Raw genomic sequence first — 15,291 nt, forward strand, 5'->3', positions numbered from 1 at the left:
CAGCGTGACAAAATTACTCGCCAAGCACAGCATTACTGTACTTCCCCATCCGCCATACTCGCCTGACCTCTCCCCATGTGATTCTTCCCGTTTCCTCGTGTGAAGAGAGCCCTAAAAGGTCACAGGATGGGGAGCATGGAGGCCATTCAAGACGCCACGACAAAGGAGCTGACAGCTCTGCCAAAAGAAGCATTTTCCAACTGTTTCCAAGACCTCAAGAAGCTTTGGAAGCTGTGTATAGAATGCAAGGGATACTATTTCGAAGGGGTGCTGCACAAATGATTTAAATGTTAAACGCATTTTTTTTAATAGACTCAGTCTCTGAACTTTACGGACAAAGGTTGTATAAAAGTTGCTCACAGATTTTTCGGATGCGTCGCATCTGGTGCCACAATTTTTCTGATCCCATTCGCGCGGTATACAATCATGTGACTGCACTGTGCACTTGTGATCGCACGTTTGTACTATTGCCGGAGGAAGCTATGGTCTACGTCATCTGTTACGTGAAGGTCAGAAGATGTCAGCGATGGCACCGCGGACGCGCCGGAAGTACCACGCGGCATGCTGCCATATACCAATCAGAGAATGTGGTACCCGCGATTTCTGGAATGGGTCCTTGTGTAGCGAGCCTCGCAATTTTATGCGCTGTGCTGCTTCTGACTGAGGCGCGTCGTCGGCACAGGCCACCATGTGCGGCTTTCTAAACACAGTACTTAAAGTAACTGCCATTCACCTCTCATCAAAGTTCAACTGCAGAAGGGCGTGTACTGCCTGCTTCGAAGCTGGTTTCCAGTGACACCGCAAATGTGAAAGCCAACAGAGCACTGGCCTTGGTCATGTAGTTAGTTCTGCATTCTTATCATTTTCGTCATCTTGGTATTTAGGGCTTTCATGCGGCAGACGCGCCGTGTTCGCTTTCGCATCTGGGCTTTGTCCCATCACATGCACTCAGCGGTGGTGTGGCGAACCATGCAACCGTCGAAAGCCGAGCCTTGGATGTGGCCGACACGTCACACAACGTGGGCTGTCATGCACAGCAGTGCGAACACGCACAAGTATCAACATATTTTCAGCAGCTTATTTTCCTTAACTTACAAACTTCGAAAAACTTAAAAAATATGCGAGGTTTTCAAATACTGCTATTTGGTTTGAAGCCCAAATCGAATACCACACTATTCGCTTCGATATTCGAAATGCTTAGGACAAAAAAAAATGCAGCGCTTCACGAATTCTGCCAGGCCACTTATTGAAGAAGTTGGAAATATGTGAAGCTTTTTACCTGCTTTAGGCTGGAAATGAGGAAGGGAGAAGGCGCTGCACGCGCCTCTTGCTTAACCACTACAGTTGCCGACAGCTGCTGCGATGACGGCAGCGGCGGTGGGGTGGGTGGCATGGTGGGTGGGGGTACAGCCAATACCTCCTCCTTGACAGCCACCACTTCTGGCGTTCGCGACCAACGTAAGGGGGCAGCAGAAGCACTGCTGTGAGGAGTGCACGCCGCACTGCTGACGGAGGGTGGTGGCGTCGGGGGCACCGAGTGCATGCGTAGCACCACAGGGGGTGTGGTGGCCACAGGTGGCACTGGCTCAGTTTTCAAAGTCAAGGGTTCGCAGCTAACCAGGGGTGGCGACGGTGACAGCTGCTCAAAGAAAAAAAAAAGTGCAAGAGAAAGAGAAACAGATTCGAGCGTTACATCTTCCCACCACCGTCCTTGTTTAATGTCCTGATCGGGGTGAACCACCGCATAGTTATACAAAATATACGGAACATTAAAACACAAATTCTGTAATGTTGCTTCAATGGTCAGACAGTTCTCCACTTCTGTCCTGGTGGGTATTATGATCCCATAAATGCAGGCCATGAAGATATGAATCAGCTCAATTTAAGAGCACAACAGCTTTACGACGCCTAGGAGTTCCACATGCATGCAAGCATGCCAATATGTGGCACTACATTATAGCAATTAACTTTTGTTTCATTTCCCACAATCTTAAACACCATCTTAAGTGGCCTTACACTTGCATGCTTGTTAATAAAGACAGTGCAAAGTATGAACACAGAACACGTAAGTGCATGAGCCTAAGAACTCTGTCATAAATAACATACTATCATCATTTCCTTCAACCTTGCTTTGTGCCTACAGGCATTTTTAATGCTATAGTAGCAGGATACAACTGAAATACAGAGCAGTTGGCAATGACAGCCACTAGCCCGCAGGGTTTTGTATTAGTCTGCTAACCAACCAAAGCAGCAAATGAAATTAACATTCTAGTGTTTTGCTCTGTTGAACAAGTCAAAGACACCAAATTTCTTGCACTTAGAATTTACCTTCTGTTTGGGGTTTTGTTCATGTCACAAGAAAGTCCTTGAAAAGACATTGAGGACAATTACATCCAATTTTTCTTTGCATTAAAAATAAATTCTATGGCTCTTTCTGGGTACGCCAATGTTTGATGGTGGCAAAAGATGCACTTACTGCCAAGAAAATTGCACTTTAAAAATTTCTCGCCACATGTACATCACAAGGCACTCTATGATCACCATTTTGAACAGAATGGTGGTGTAGCCTATCCTCTGAAATCTGAGCCCAAAAAACTGCGCTGATACACATCGCAGTTTATTTGCAAAATTGACCACTGATGGCAACACCCATGTTTCATTTTCTTGCCTTTTCTAGCTTATAAAAGCTCCGTAATTGGTGAAAATAGTGTCTTTGTCGTGTCAACGCTGCGACGCATTGATACATGCCAACTTTAATTCGTCCTCAGCGTCTATTTCACAGCGGAGAATCTCTCTGTCGTAAAGGGACAGTTTGCAAATACTACAAATGTAGGCACAGTTTCACCTCAAAATAGTGTACCTCACTATGATGTCAGGAGAGTTGGAGAGGAGGAGACTCATATCAACAGCGTGTTAAGCCTAGTTTCAATTTAGGCCTACTGAGCCTGCTCACCTGAGGCACCACTGGCACCACGGCCTTGGCGGGGAGCACTACAAGCTGGCCCTCGTCGTGAGGCAGCCGCACTGTCTGAGGCATCCCCGTCTGCCTCAAGGTGAAGTTTAGCGTGTGAGTGACTGAGGCAGGGAAGGACATGGCACTGGTGGCGACGGGAGCGAGTGGCGGTGAAGGCGTTTTCATCACCTGCCGATCAGAACGGTTTGCATGCTAAAGGCCCACAATTATGACTGCTACACACCTCTTAACAAGCAAATCACTAATCTGACCCCAAAGCACTACCAATATCAACGTTGAAGTTATTATTTACTGATGTTTCATGCAACAATGTTCTCAAATTACATTAATAATGCAGCTATACTGTTTGGTGCAATGTCGGGTTCTTCACCATAAACATTTCTTAAGCCCAGAAAGGCACTGACTGCAAGTGTACTAAAGTCAAACCTGGATATAATGAAATAAAAAATGTTCTAAATTTTTTGTTACATGTATGTTTATGTTACATCCAGTTTTCGTGGAAGAACTCGAAAGTAATAAGCAGAATAAAAACTGCAACGAAAAATAAATGTAGACGAAATGGCCAAGCAAACCTTCACAGTTAAGCCACATTGCCCAAAATAATAAATATGAAGACATTTCATGATAGCCTTGATAACGTGATTGGCAGCAGCCACCGTCTTCTCCAATGAGGATTGCCCGATGCCACTATGAGTTGGGTGCAGAGAGTGGCGGATTTGGAAGCCCCTGCTTCCTTCCACTTGCTGATATCTCAGTTTGCCCATTCAGAATTGCGCTTGCAAGTTGACACTGCGCCTCAGACTGTCGGCGCTCTCTGCCATCCCTGTTCCCGCTGCACGCCTGCTGCCGGCCCCTGAATTGTGTGACCAATCAAGTGGCAGCGGTGTGCCTTGCGTGCTTTCCTACGTCCCGTTGCTTAACGCTGCTTCTGAATGCGAAGTGCTGTAGTGCTACTTGGCTGCAAGAGCGATAGCTGCAGGGGCAGCTGTGTCTACCATGGAAAGGCGCCAGTCGAGCTGGAGCATAGTGCACTGTGTGAAATGCGTTGCGACCGTGGGCACTCCTCTCATGGCAGCTCGTGTTTTATCGTCATGAAACTTTCGTGTCATTTGGCCAAATTTCAACAGATGCAGCACTAGTTAATGGATAGCTGGCAGGGCGAGTTCGTTGTATCGAGGTCGATCGCCATAACACCTTCTTTACATGCAGCTTGCAAATACACGTGCTTCAATGGAGGTAGCACGGGGGATTTGAGAAACTCTGTATCATCGAGAAATTTGCTAAATTGAGGCTCATTACAGCCAGGTTCCCTTGTATACCTCTTTTCATATATTGCATGCAATGCTACCAAAGCTAGCACACCTATATGTGCTGGCAACGTCCGTGCCTGAAATGTAGTTCGCCATATGTAAAACTTAGACAAGCATCTTTCAAAGTGATGAAGCTCAAATAACACAACTGGCAACATACTGCACTTCGTTTTACCCCTTACCATACTTTTTTCCGGCCCCTAACATAGACCTCGAGAAGCAAAAGTCACACGTAGCAGAGTGATACATGGCTGGCACGCCTATTCATTCAAGGGTTTGTCAGTGCCCAAAAAGTATTTTTCCACGTGCTGTGCGATGTCAGTGCATATTACAGATCCCCAGGTGTTCGAAATTATTCCCAAGCCCTCCACTACTGTACCTGTTTCTTCCTTTCTTCTTTCACTCTCTCTTTTATCCCTTCCACCCATATATGGGACAGACCCCTCACCATTTCCTTTCCCCAAAAACCAATTATTATTATTATCAACGAAAGTTTTAACTAGAGGCCTTATAACTGAACGCCTGACTATGTCAACAGTGATTTGCAATGCCTAGCACACGTTTAATATTGCTCAGTGTTTTTTCCTCCAAACCCTCATCGAGGCTTTAGGAAGTATGAATAATACGAGCTGAGTGATGTTCATTTGCGGGCAAACTACATGTGCAGCTTCCACACTGATGCATGCTAGGTATAAAAAGCAACCTAAGTTCCTACTAACGTGCAGCATACGACAGAGTTTTTAAAAGTAAAGTTAGAAAATGTATGATAATACTGCTGCAAAACACCTATCTCACATTTTTAAATGTACCCTGAAGAAGGATTTGTACTTGGGCTAGGGAAATTACTTGCACCAAACACACACAACACCACGCGCGTGACACATGAGCAGCTCTATCACAAGCACAATTCCCTTAAAAACAATGAAAATAATACAAGAATAAAAGTATTTATGCATATCAAGTACTGTATTTACACGATTGTAAGTCGACCTATTTTTCAAAATTTGAAAATTTGAAAATCCGAAGGGGGAGGGCCGACTTAAAATCGAAACCAAAGCATCGCACCATAAATAAAGGCGAGCCAAACGAGATATCAGACATGCTACAGAATGGTTGCATTTTTGCTGAGTGGCTCCGTCGCATCACTCTTGGTGCTGGCCTTGAGCAGCTGCTATGTCAACGCGCAGCACCAGCATCCCCCCTCCGCGTGAGGCAGCCGATGGTGGCTGTCGATAAGCAGCAAACTGGCACCAGCCACTCCCCACACGTGGCCGCAGATTGCGCCTGCTGATAAGTGGCGGAGGCCCGATAACGCATTCGCGTTCTGCTCTTAATAGGTGCCGTAAATGTTTTTTTTGTTCACTTTCAAACGCACACTCGGCCATCAAGAGAACGCCGATAGTTGATGGAAGGGGCGCTGTTCCAATCGCGGCGGCACCCCCACTCAGAACCGCAGCGGCACCGGTTAGTGTCGTTAGCCAACGGAAGAGCCGAATCCGCTCACGCGTAGTTTCTCTTTAGCTCTGACGCATTCGACTACTGCTGGCCACGTTTCGCAAATTTTTAATGTAATGCTTCGCCATTCGTTCTTTGTGCTCCGGGTCCGGTGAGCGACAGGAGCTCATTCATGGCTGCATTCAAGTTGGCTGTCATTCTTTACGCCGAAAAAACAAACTGCGAGCAAGCTGCAAGTTCGAGGTTCGCAACAGGTGATACAGGTGTATCAGCTGCAGCGAGGCAAAATTTTCAGCTGTTCCACGCAATGAAGTGATGTGGCTGTTTGCGAAGTGCGGGTTTTCACTGCATGACGATTTTAGAACGACGAGCTGTGGGACCGTAGCAGCGATCACGACAGCAGCTCTAGTGAGGACGATGGCACAAGCGTGGAAGAGTAGTCCAAAGACTAATACATTTTCGTTTTAGAATGTGCCCACGGGCGCTCCCGCGTGCGGCAGCCAATAGCAGCTGGCGATAAGCGGAGGCGGGAGGATAGTGCTATCACGTTCTATTGTAGTTCTATTGTAGTGTAAACGATCTCCAAGTTTTATTTTTTTCCAGAAATGTGATGTGGGAGGGGGTCGATTTGAATGCAAGTCGACTTACAATCGTGTAAATACGGAATGCTTGTTATTTAATCCTTCATCAATCATGCATCAAGTGGCATGACTGATGTCCCGAGCCATGCTGTTGAGTAGTGCAATGAAATTTTTTTGCATGCATCAAGTGGCATGATTGATGTCACGAGCCATGTAGTAGAGTAGTGCAATGAAATTTTTTGTGAATCAAGGCTGACTCACATAAAACGAAATTAGCGAAGCGGTGAACTTCATCAAGCGGCGTTCAACAGGTAATTGGCATCGAATAATATGCCTGCTGCTATGAAATCAGACTGGTCAGATATATTTTAATGCCCGCCATCATCATCAGCCTGACTACACCCGCAGCAGGGCAAAGGCCTCTCCCATGTCTCTCCAATTATCTCGGTCCTTTGCCAGCTGTGCCCACCCTATGGGTGCGAACTTCTTATTCGCATCCACCCACCTAACCTTCTGCTGCCCCCTGCTACGCTTGCCTTCTCTTGGAATCCGCTCCGTTAGCACTCCGGACTCGCTGTTGCCTTGCCTTTGCATCACATGCCCTGCCCAAGCCCATTTCTTCCTCTTGATTTCGACTAGGATGTCATTAACCTGAGTTTGTTCCCTCACCCACTCTGCCCGCTTCCGGTTTCTTAACGTTACACCTATCATTTTTCTTTCCATGGCTCGCCGCGTTGTCCTTAACTTAAGCAGAGCCCTTTTCATTAGCCTCCAGGAATCTAAAAGCAGCGAGAATGTTAGCCATTTGCAGTGCACAAAAGCAATACTGTCTGCCAAGTAAACTTCACCAAGGGTCGCTCTTTATGAGGCGGTGGAGAACCTTTTCAATATACACATGTTGATGAGAGTTATGCACCAGTTAGAATAAAGTGGAAGTTCAAATTAAAAAAGTTGATTTTATAAGAATATGCAGCACACTTATGCAGGGTGTCCCAGCTAACCTTGGCCAAGGTTTAAAAATATGCTACGGCATTTTAAGACAACGCAAATAAATGCATGTTGCTGGTTGCTGTATGGAGCAAGTTACACATTCTTTTTTTTATTCTCCTTAAATGCATAATAAGTGAAGATTAATTCACCAACTTCGCAAGCAACGAAGTTAGGCGAAAAATTTCAATGAGAAAACAGTCTGCAAAACATACGAATGAACAGTTTCTAACTGTCCATCTGTTACGTATTAGTTTTTTTTGCTCACTGTATATGCCTGCGAAATACAAAATATACCACGTGACATGTCTGCTTGCGCGCCGTGATTGAAATGCTCTCAAATGTTTCGCCTACAAACCAACCGCTCATTTAGCCAGGTGTGCTGCCACTTAAAGCTGACGGGGCAGCAATGCACATGCTGGCTGTGCGATTTGCACCAGTGCAAGCGGTAAGTGCTGCATCTGCTTACTCTGTCATGAACCGGTACGATGGAAGCATACCGCTGGCGTAAATCCCATAGCCAGCTCTTGCGTCGCTGCCTTTTAAGTGGCAGCACACCCTGCCAAATGATGTGTTTGTTTGTACGTGGAATGTTCGAGAGCATAGCAATCATGGCCTGCAAGTTGGCATGTCATGTGGCATTTTTTTTGTATTTCACAGGCATCTGCAGTGAGCGGAAAAAACTAATAAATAATAGATGGAAAGTTAGAAACTGTTCAATCGGACGTTTTGCGGACCACTCTGCAACTTCCTAACTCGAATTTTTCGCCAACTTCGTTGTTTGCAAAGTTGGTTAATTAGCCTCAAATAATTATGCAGTTAAGAAGAATACAAAAATAGTGCAACTTGCTCCATACAATAGACAGTGACATGCATTTGGCCACGTCGTCTTAGAATGCCTTTCGATATTTTTAAGGGAGTGGCTATTCTCCAGGCAGCCGTGAGAATTGCATTTCCAAATTCTCACGGCACTCGCCTCTCATTGGCTGTGCTAAAGCTACAAATAAAAAAACTATAAATAATAATAATAACAATTATAAATAATGACAATAATAATAATATAATAAAGTTAAAAATAGTAAACGGCAAGCACTAGCCGCGTGTGACGATAATTCACTGCACATGTGATCACGCACAGCCAATGAGAGGCGAACGTGAGAATTGAGGGAGCAGAATTCTCATGGCTGCCGGGAGAATAGCCATGCCCTACTTTTTAGACCCTGGGTAAACTTAGCCGCGACACCCTGCACATTCAGGTTTTTAAGATTCAGTATTTAAAATTTCATGCAAAGACACAAAAAATTCACCTGTGGAGGTGTAGTCCTTTCATTGGTTAGTTTTTCAATACAGGGTTTTTCATCAGGAATTCCTGGAAATGAAAGATAGTAATGGTTAAGACTGCTGGTGTCAAGTAGCAGAGAGGCAAGTTGGTCTAGTTGGTGAATGCTCATCTTTAAAATGGAATTACTGCGCTAGAAAATATGGAAAACAGAAGCAGAAGTTATTGGATAAAAGATGTCACATATATATACAGTGAACAAAAACCAAATGCTCAGAGGTTATCAACTCGCTGCCATCACAACCTCGCATCCAGAAACTGCATCTCACAATCAGCAAGTAGTGCAACTGAAAGGTCACCAGCACATACACGTTTTCCTTTTTTACATTATATGCCTCAAACAACTCTCGTGAACAATAGTCCCTACACGTGTATAAAACTTAGGTTTATCTAGAAGCAGAAGGCACAGTGGGAAGGCTTGCATGTGTGTGATGTTGGACAGACCGGGTGGCGCGTTAATATTCGCTTAAAGGAACATTTGAAAAATCTGTCTCCTGTTAAGCACTGTAAAAGCCCATGTATAATACAAGGTTTTTTTCCGGATTTTAACATGTCAAATTTCCACCTCGTATTATATGCAGATCTGAAAAATTTTCAGCCAAAATCCGCAGTTTCGGTTTCATTATTACTGAGTGTCATCACCATCATGATTCCAGCGAGAGGAGGCACTATCTAGCGGTGGTGTAGGTAGGTAGTTTCGATTTCACTATGCTCGATTCACTATGTTGACCTGACCTTGCAACATCAAGAACGATCGCACCTCACATGGTGTCACGACCACGAAAGTAGCAGTCGGTTGCTTTTAAAAAGAGAGCAATCGAAGTAATCGCAGCTGCCAAAAGCACAAGGCACCACGTAAAGTGCTGCTACAAGGTCTGGACGAGGTAGGGAGAGCCTAGAGTTACCGCTGCCAGACACGAGCCTTTTCAACCCCCCTGTGCAGTTAGATTGCGGACGCTTGGGCCAGCATTCCCAAGCAGTTGGGAAGGTAGGGGCGCATCCTATATCGATGGACAATAAAGTTTTTTCTGATTTCAAAGGAGCTCGCCGATTGTTATTTCAAGAAAGCCGAAATATCGAACACGCTTGACGGTACCGCAGAAGTGTTTCTATGAAAAGATATCTCTGACATGGGCCTGTCAGAAGACAGCACACCCGACGACGATCATTAAAGCTCCAACTACGGACACTTCCAATGTGTGCGCGCCAGCGCGTATGCAGGAACCAGTTTGTGCATGCTTGTGGTGCAGGATGCAGTTATGCCCCAGCGCGGCGCTCTGTGCGTACTGTTCGCGCTACATGCATTGTATCCGGAGCGCCGGAGTACACTAATAACGGGAGGGCGTTCAGCTTTCATGACTTCCAGAACATCTACCGGGCTGTCTGCCTTTCCTTACATGCATTAGGCGACTGAAAACTTTTTTCCAATTTTGCTATCCCCAAATTACACCTTGTATTATATGCCGGCCCGTATTGAACGTGGGTTTTTACTGTATTATCACGTTACGAAATGTTACAGGGCCTGTGAAAAAAAAAATACAAAAAGGTGTGCCTTTCACTTCTAGACAAGAAAAGATTTAATACAGGCACAGGGGCTGTCGTACATGAGGATTATATTAAAGAAAAAATGTGTACTTGTTAGCGATCCTTCAGCTGTACTTGCTGATTGTGAGGCATGGTTTCTGGAAGCGAGGTTGTGACAACAGTGTATTGATAGCCTATGAGCATGTGGTTTTTGTTCACTGCATATATGTCATCTTTCAAACAACAAAATTCAGTTGTGAGTCTCCGCACATCTGTCCAATTTTGCTTCTGTTGTCCGTGTTTTCTAGGGCAGTAATCCCATTTTCAAGATGGTGTTCAGTACCTCGGTAGCTCCTCAAGTTTACATCACCAAAAGGTCAAAGAAAATGGGAATTATTCAAATAACTTAGTTGCAGGTTTACATACTTGTGCCCTACAGAACAAAAAAAGGCACAAGTATGCAAATATAGAATGCTTATTTTCTGTGTTTTTATGTGGTGCATGGCAATGAAGCACTGTCTAAACAGCATTGTTAAAGGAACTGCCCGGTATGTGACACACAATCCACATACAATTTGAAATCGCGTGTACATTTGGAAGGGGCTACAGGTCAAAGTGAACATATTTCTGCGACCCATTGCCCCTAAAACAGCAAGCTACATGACAGGTACTAATTTTGACTTTAAAACGACAGAATAGCAGCACACTAAAAGGAGGTCAAAGTACACTTACTGAGTATATGGTCGCCTATCTTGACATCCATTCCCATGTTTATGTGGTCAAAAAAGTGGGTTTCATCAGGCACTTTCTTCGAAAGTTCATTGTCTATGCCTTCTGGAGGCAGGTTAGAGTAATTGTGATCCCCTGCAGGTGTGCCACGGTGATGAAGGTCCCCACAGCTCGTAAGAGTCATGTCCATACCCCCTTCAGAGCCACTAGGGCTCGAACCGTCCTCTCTGGCTTCGCACTCGGGAGTCGGCAGTGTCCCCACCGTCTCCACAACAACGGCAACATCCAAGGGCTCCTCTTGCTGTGCAATACCATGGTCTTCGGCACCATCTCCTTCGCCCTCTTCGCCAACAACCACGAGGGCAACACGTGACTGTTCCACCGTGGCATCTTCGTCCTCCGATGCTGCCAGGGCTGCCACGTCGGGAGAGCCATCACCTAAGCTGAGCAAGACCTCCGAAGACACGCAGCCATCAGGGCTCGTCATTGTTGAGGAAGGGTAGTCTACTGACACGAACACGCTGGTGGCCAACTGCTCGGCTTCGTAAGACGTCAAGGTGGACGAGGGTCCCACGTGAAACGTACTGCCCCCAAATGAGCTGCTTCCACTCTCTCCCGCACGGTGCAGCAGCGATGGTGTCGACGATGAGGTGCCCCCGTCGCCCTCGTCGCCCGATGACGAGGAGTTCTTGGGAGGGCTCGCAGGGGTCGGTCCCCGACCTCCGCCAACTGTGTGAGGGCTTCCGCCAGGCAGCCCACCACTCCCATTGCCAGGGGGGTTGTTGCCGCCAGCACCTGGCCGCACGGCAAAGGCACGAACTGCATTGTTCCCGGGAGCAGCACCCCTGAACATCTGTGCACGGGCAAACTGGCCGTCTCCAAAGGGCCCAGCCACAGCTGACCGCGGGCCCTGCACAATGCGTCGAACTAGCATTCCCTGCTGCGGCACATACTGGCTTTGTTGGAGCATCATGTGTTGCTGCTGCTGCTGCTGCTGCTGTTGTTGTTGCTGCTGCTGTTGTTGCTGTTGTTGTTGCTGTTGTTGTTGCTGTTGTTGTTGCTGCTGTTGTTGCTGCTGCTGTTGCTGCTGCTGTTGTTGCTGTTGTTGTTGCATGTGGTGTTGGCGCAACTGCTGCATGTACTGCATTCGAGGTTGCTGCTGCAACTGCTGCTGTTGCATAGCAGTGGCTCGTGTAAAGCCTGCCGATGTCGTTGGCAGGCCCATCATTCCTTGGCTTACACGAACCATTTGAGTACGCACCTGCAGCGATGAACTGCTCCCATCGCTGCTGTCAGATGCAAATGTGTCCGTCAGTGTCATGGTCTGCCCCTGGGTTGTAAAAGCCGAAGACACCGGGCTCCCAACAGGTGATGCCACTGCGCCCTGATAGATCGATGTGGTCACGTAATGCGGACTTTCAGATGCCCGCGGCACCGTGTCCGGAGCACTGGACATTGGCTGGGCAGAACCACCTATTCCAACAAAGCTGTCTACGCTGCCACGTGATGAATTTGAATTGCTAGCTGGGCTGCCCACAGAACCAGCTCGAAGATACTGCAGGATGCTTTCTTGCTTGGACAAGGGTGGAGTTTGACCACTGTTGTCCTGCGAGGCGCAACCCCTCCCTGGTGATGGTTCACCCATCGAGGGGCGCCCTTCATCCGTACGAGGACTTGGAGACTCCGACGGAGTCTTGGAAACTCTGGACAGCAGATCAGACAGGCTCTCAACAGACCGTTCACCGTCCCCCCTTCCGTCATCTTGCACGGGCGCCGGCACTGCCGGTGACCGCTGTGGCAGGCTGGAAGAGCTTGACGGTGTTCCTGGTGAGAAGTGGCGTTCCATGGGGGAAGACCGCGGGTCCGGAGACTGAAGTGCTGGTTGCGAGCTGGGGCGCGACAGTGACGGTGGCGTGCGTGACGGGTCTGGACTCCCGCTGCTTTCAGGCTGCGCTCCGGCACCGTGACTTGGGGAAATGGCAGGCGAAGGCGGTGGCTTCCGGAGGTGGTCGGGGTATGGAGGAGGGGGCCTCATCATAGGATGCACGCCCCCTGTGCGCTGTAGATATGGATGCCCTGGTGGGTGCTGGCTGACTGGATCCCCACCTGAGAGAGAACAAACACCACCAACCACTGAATCTTTTCTGCGCTTGTGCAGTTCGTACCAAGTCAAGCCAATAAATGCGTGCAGTGCTCAAAGGTTACATCTATGGATAACTGGGCATTCTGCCAAGAAGGGAGTGCGTGGGCACCTCTCGGAGTATGAACTGCTTCCATTCTATGCTCTGGTTTACCAACTAGCCTAGCCTTCCTTTTTATTTCCGCATCCTTTTGTTAGTTTCAGAGCGCTACTTGTGCAATTTTCATTAGGACTAGGAGAATATTCTAATGAAAACCAAATAGCAGTCAGTCGAATAATATGAACTTTGCACTGTCAGCTGAGCACACTGTTTCCGAGATCAAAGTTCGCCAAGTTTAAAATCTCGGAGGTCACAACGTCAGGCCAGTGCTAAACAGCAGAGAATGACATGATTTATGTTACTTTTTCTCACGAAGCCTTGTCACATTGTACAAATGGCAGCATGGCTGATTAAACTTTTTTGCCGGTATTCACCAACATCATCATCAGCCTGACTATGGCCACTGCAGGGCAAAGGCCTCTCCCATGTCTCTCCAATTAACGCTGTCCTTTGCCAGCTGCGCCCACCATATGCCCCCAAACTTCTTAATCTCATCCGCCCACCTGACTTTCTGCTGCCCCAGCTATGCTTGCCATCTCTTGGAATCCACTCCGTTGCCATTAAGGCGGTATTACACACTAATGAATCCAAAGTCAATTTGAGCAGTTCAACTGTTACCAGTTCAACTGTTAGCAGTTCTCTAATCTGAATGCAATTCAGGGTCCGTATTCCGAGTTTGTGTCATAATAAAAAGCGTCATAATCTGCCGCAGCAGACACACCTGATTGGTCGAAACGCCGGAAGCGGATGTGGTCATTCGGATGCAGTGAAAAGGGTCAAAAGAACCAGACGGTGACGTCAAACACATAGCGTACGCAGCAGATGCTCAAGGACAGTCAACATGGCGGCGCGCTCTAAAGTGGAGCCTCTCGCTTCGAAGTGAACTCGTCGGTGTTACTGCGTTTTCCGGCACGTGAACTGGCTATAAACTGGGTAAGGGACTTTCGCCTAGTCTTATCTTGCCTGTAACAAATTGAATTGACTATAAATTTGGCTTATTTTTTATTTAATTGGACGATTCGGTAGCTGCTAGGCCTAACGAGCAATGGTTTGTTGCAGAAATTGTTCTCTTCATTCAAACCGGATGGTGCCACTGTCACCTGAGTTATCTCGTCTGCGTACATTGAATGGTGTAACATAAACCACAATACCTCAAAATGTTTGCATTTACTGAGCGCAGACATGTATTTCCTATTCTAGAATTCTCTGTTAGTTGTTGAATCGTCCTGTATCATGGTCGTGTGTATTGCCTTGGCAGCGTGCTCACGAGCACGGCTGGTCAGTCGCCAGCGACACGCTACTACACCGCCGCTTTTGACATGCCAGGGATGGTTTTTCGGCATTTCTTACGATTTTCGATAACCACGCTGGTGTGGCTCTGCACTGAGCTCGCGAGTTAGCTTGCAAGTTAGTTTTCAGGCGTCAATGGGCATGCGTGCGCTTCGTACCATGGCGAACCTGTGGAAACTTCGTCTGCGAAGTCGCCCAACGCATATATGAAGGGAAACATGGCAAGAAAATGTTTTCATGTCATCCCTTTTATTTATTTGCTGCAGAAAAATTAGCAACCTAACAGCGGCATCTCGCGGTTCTTACATTGCCTGCATAAAAGAAATGAAAAACGTAAATTACCATCTGCACAACCATCCGATCACCGCACCAATTTACGTTTAGCGACGTTGCAAACGGCAATTCGTCACGGCATCTTGGTTCAGCACAGCACGGAGCACGCAATGTGCAGCGAGTGAGTGCATGCTACAAATTTTCCTCTCCATTCCCTTTTCCTCAAGAAAAATGTAGACCGCCGTGTTGTGCAAACAAGCTAGCTTGCTTTTATTTACCATCGGGGTCGACGGCGGTAGGGGCCACCTTCTGTCACTGGAAAGCCATGCGTAGTTGCGTGCAATTTTTTCTTCTTTAAGTACACCTCCGGCCTTTATGGTGCAGAAAAGTGTGTCTGAACTATTGTTTATATTTTTTGAAGTCCATTGGGTAAATAAAGCAGCTTTGATATTGACCCTTCACAGTGGAATCGACGCGGAATTTTTCTTCTTTCGCATTGGTCGCGTTGTGTTTTAAGGCACATAGGCAACTCAGTCCATCATGCACCAAACTCAAGGTAAGAGAAATTATCGATGGTGTAGGCAGCGTA

The 15,291-nt window shown here is 47.0% G+C and overlaps 1 protein-coding gene across 5 annotated transcripts in view; it reads right to left on the reverse strand.

Moving 5' to 3' along the window:
• The window catches only part of LOC144093777 (uncharacterized), a 197,528-nt gene that overhangs the window by 55,850 nt on the left and 126,387 nt on the right, over positions 1–15,291 (reverse strand). For all 5 annotated transcript variants that reach the window (XM_077627479.1, XM_077627480.1, XM_077627482.1 and 2 more), the window contains 4 exons: positions 10,903–13,005; positions 8,615–8,676; positions 2,954–3,142; positions 1,280–1,639 (listed from right to left, as the gene is read on the reverse strand). In XM_077627479.1, coding sequence (XP_077483605.1) covers positions 1,280–1,639; positions 2,954–3,142; positions 8,615–8,676; positions 10,903–13,005 — 2,714 coding nt within the window. The remainder of the gene's footprint in view (positions 1–1,279; positions 1,640–2,953; positions 3,143–8,614; positions 8,677–10,902; positions 13,006–15,291) is intronic.

The sequence above is a fragment of the Amblyomma americanum genome, chromosome 6 (genome assembly GCF_052857255.1).
Source record: "Amblyomma americanum isolate KBUSLIRL-KWMA chromosome 6, ASM5285725v1, whole genome shotgun sequence".
Taxonomy (NCBI): Eukaryota; Metazoa; Arthropoda; class Arachnida; order Ixodida; family Ixodidae; genus Amblyomma; species Amblyomma americanum.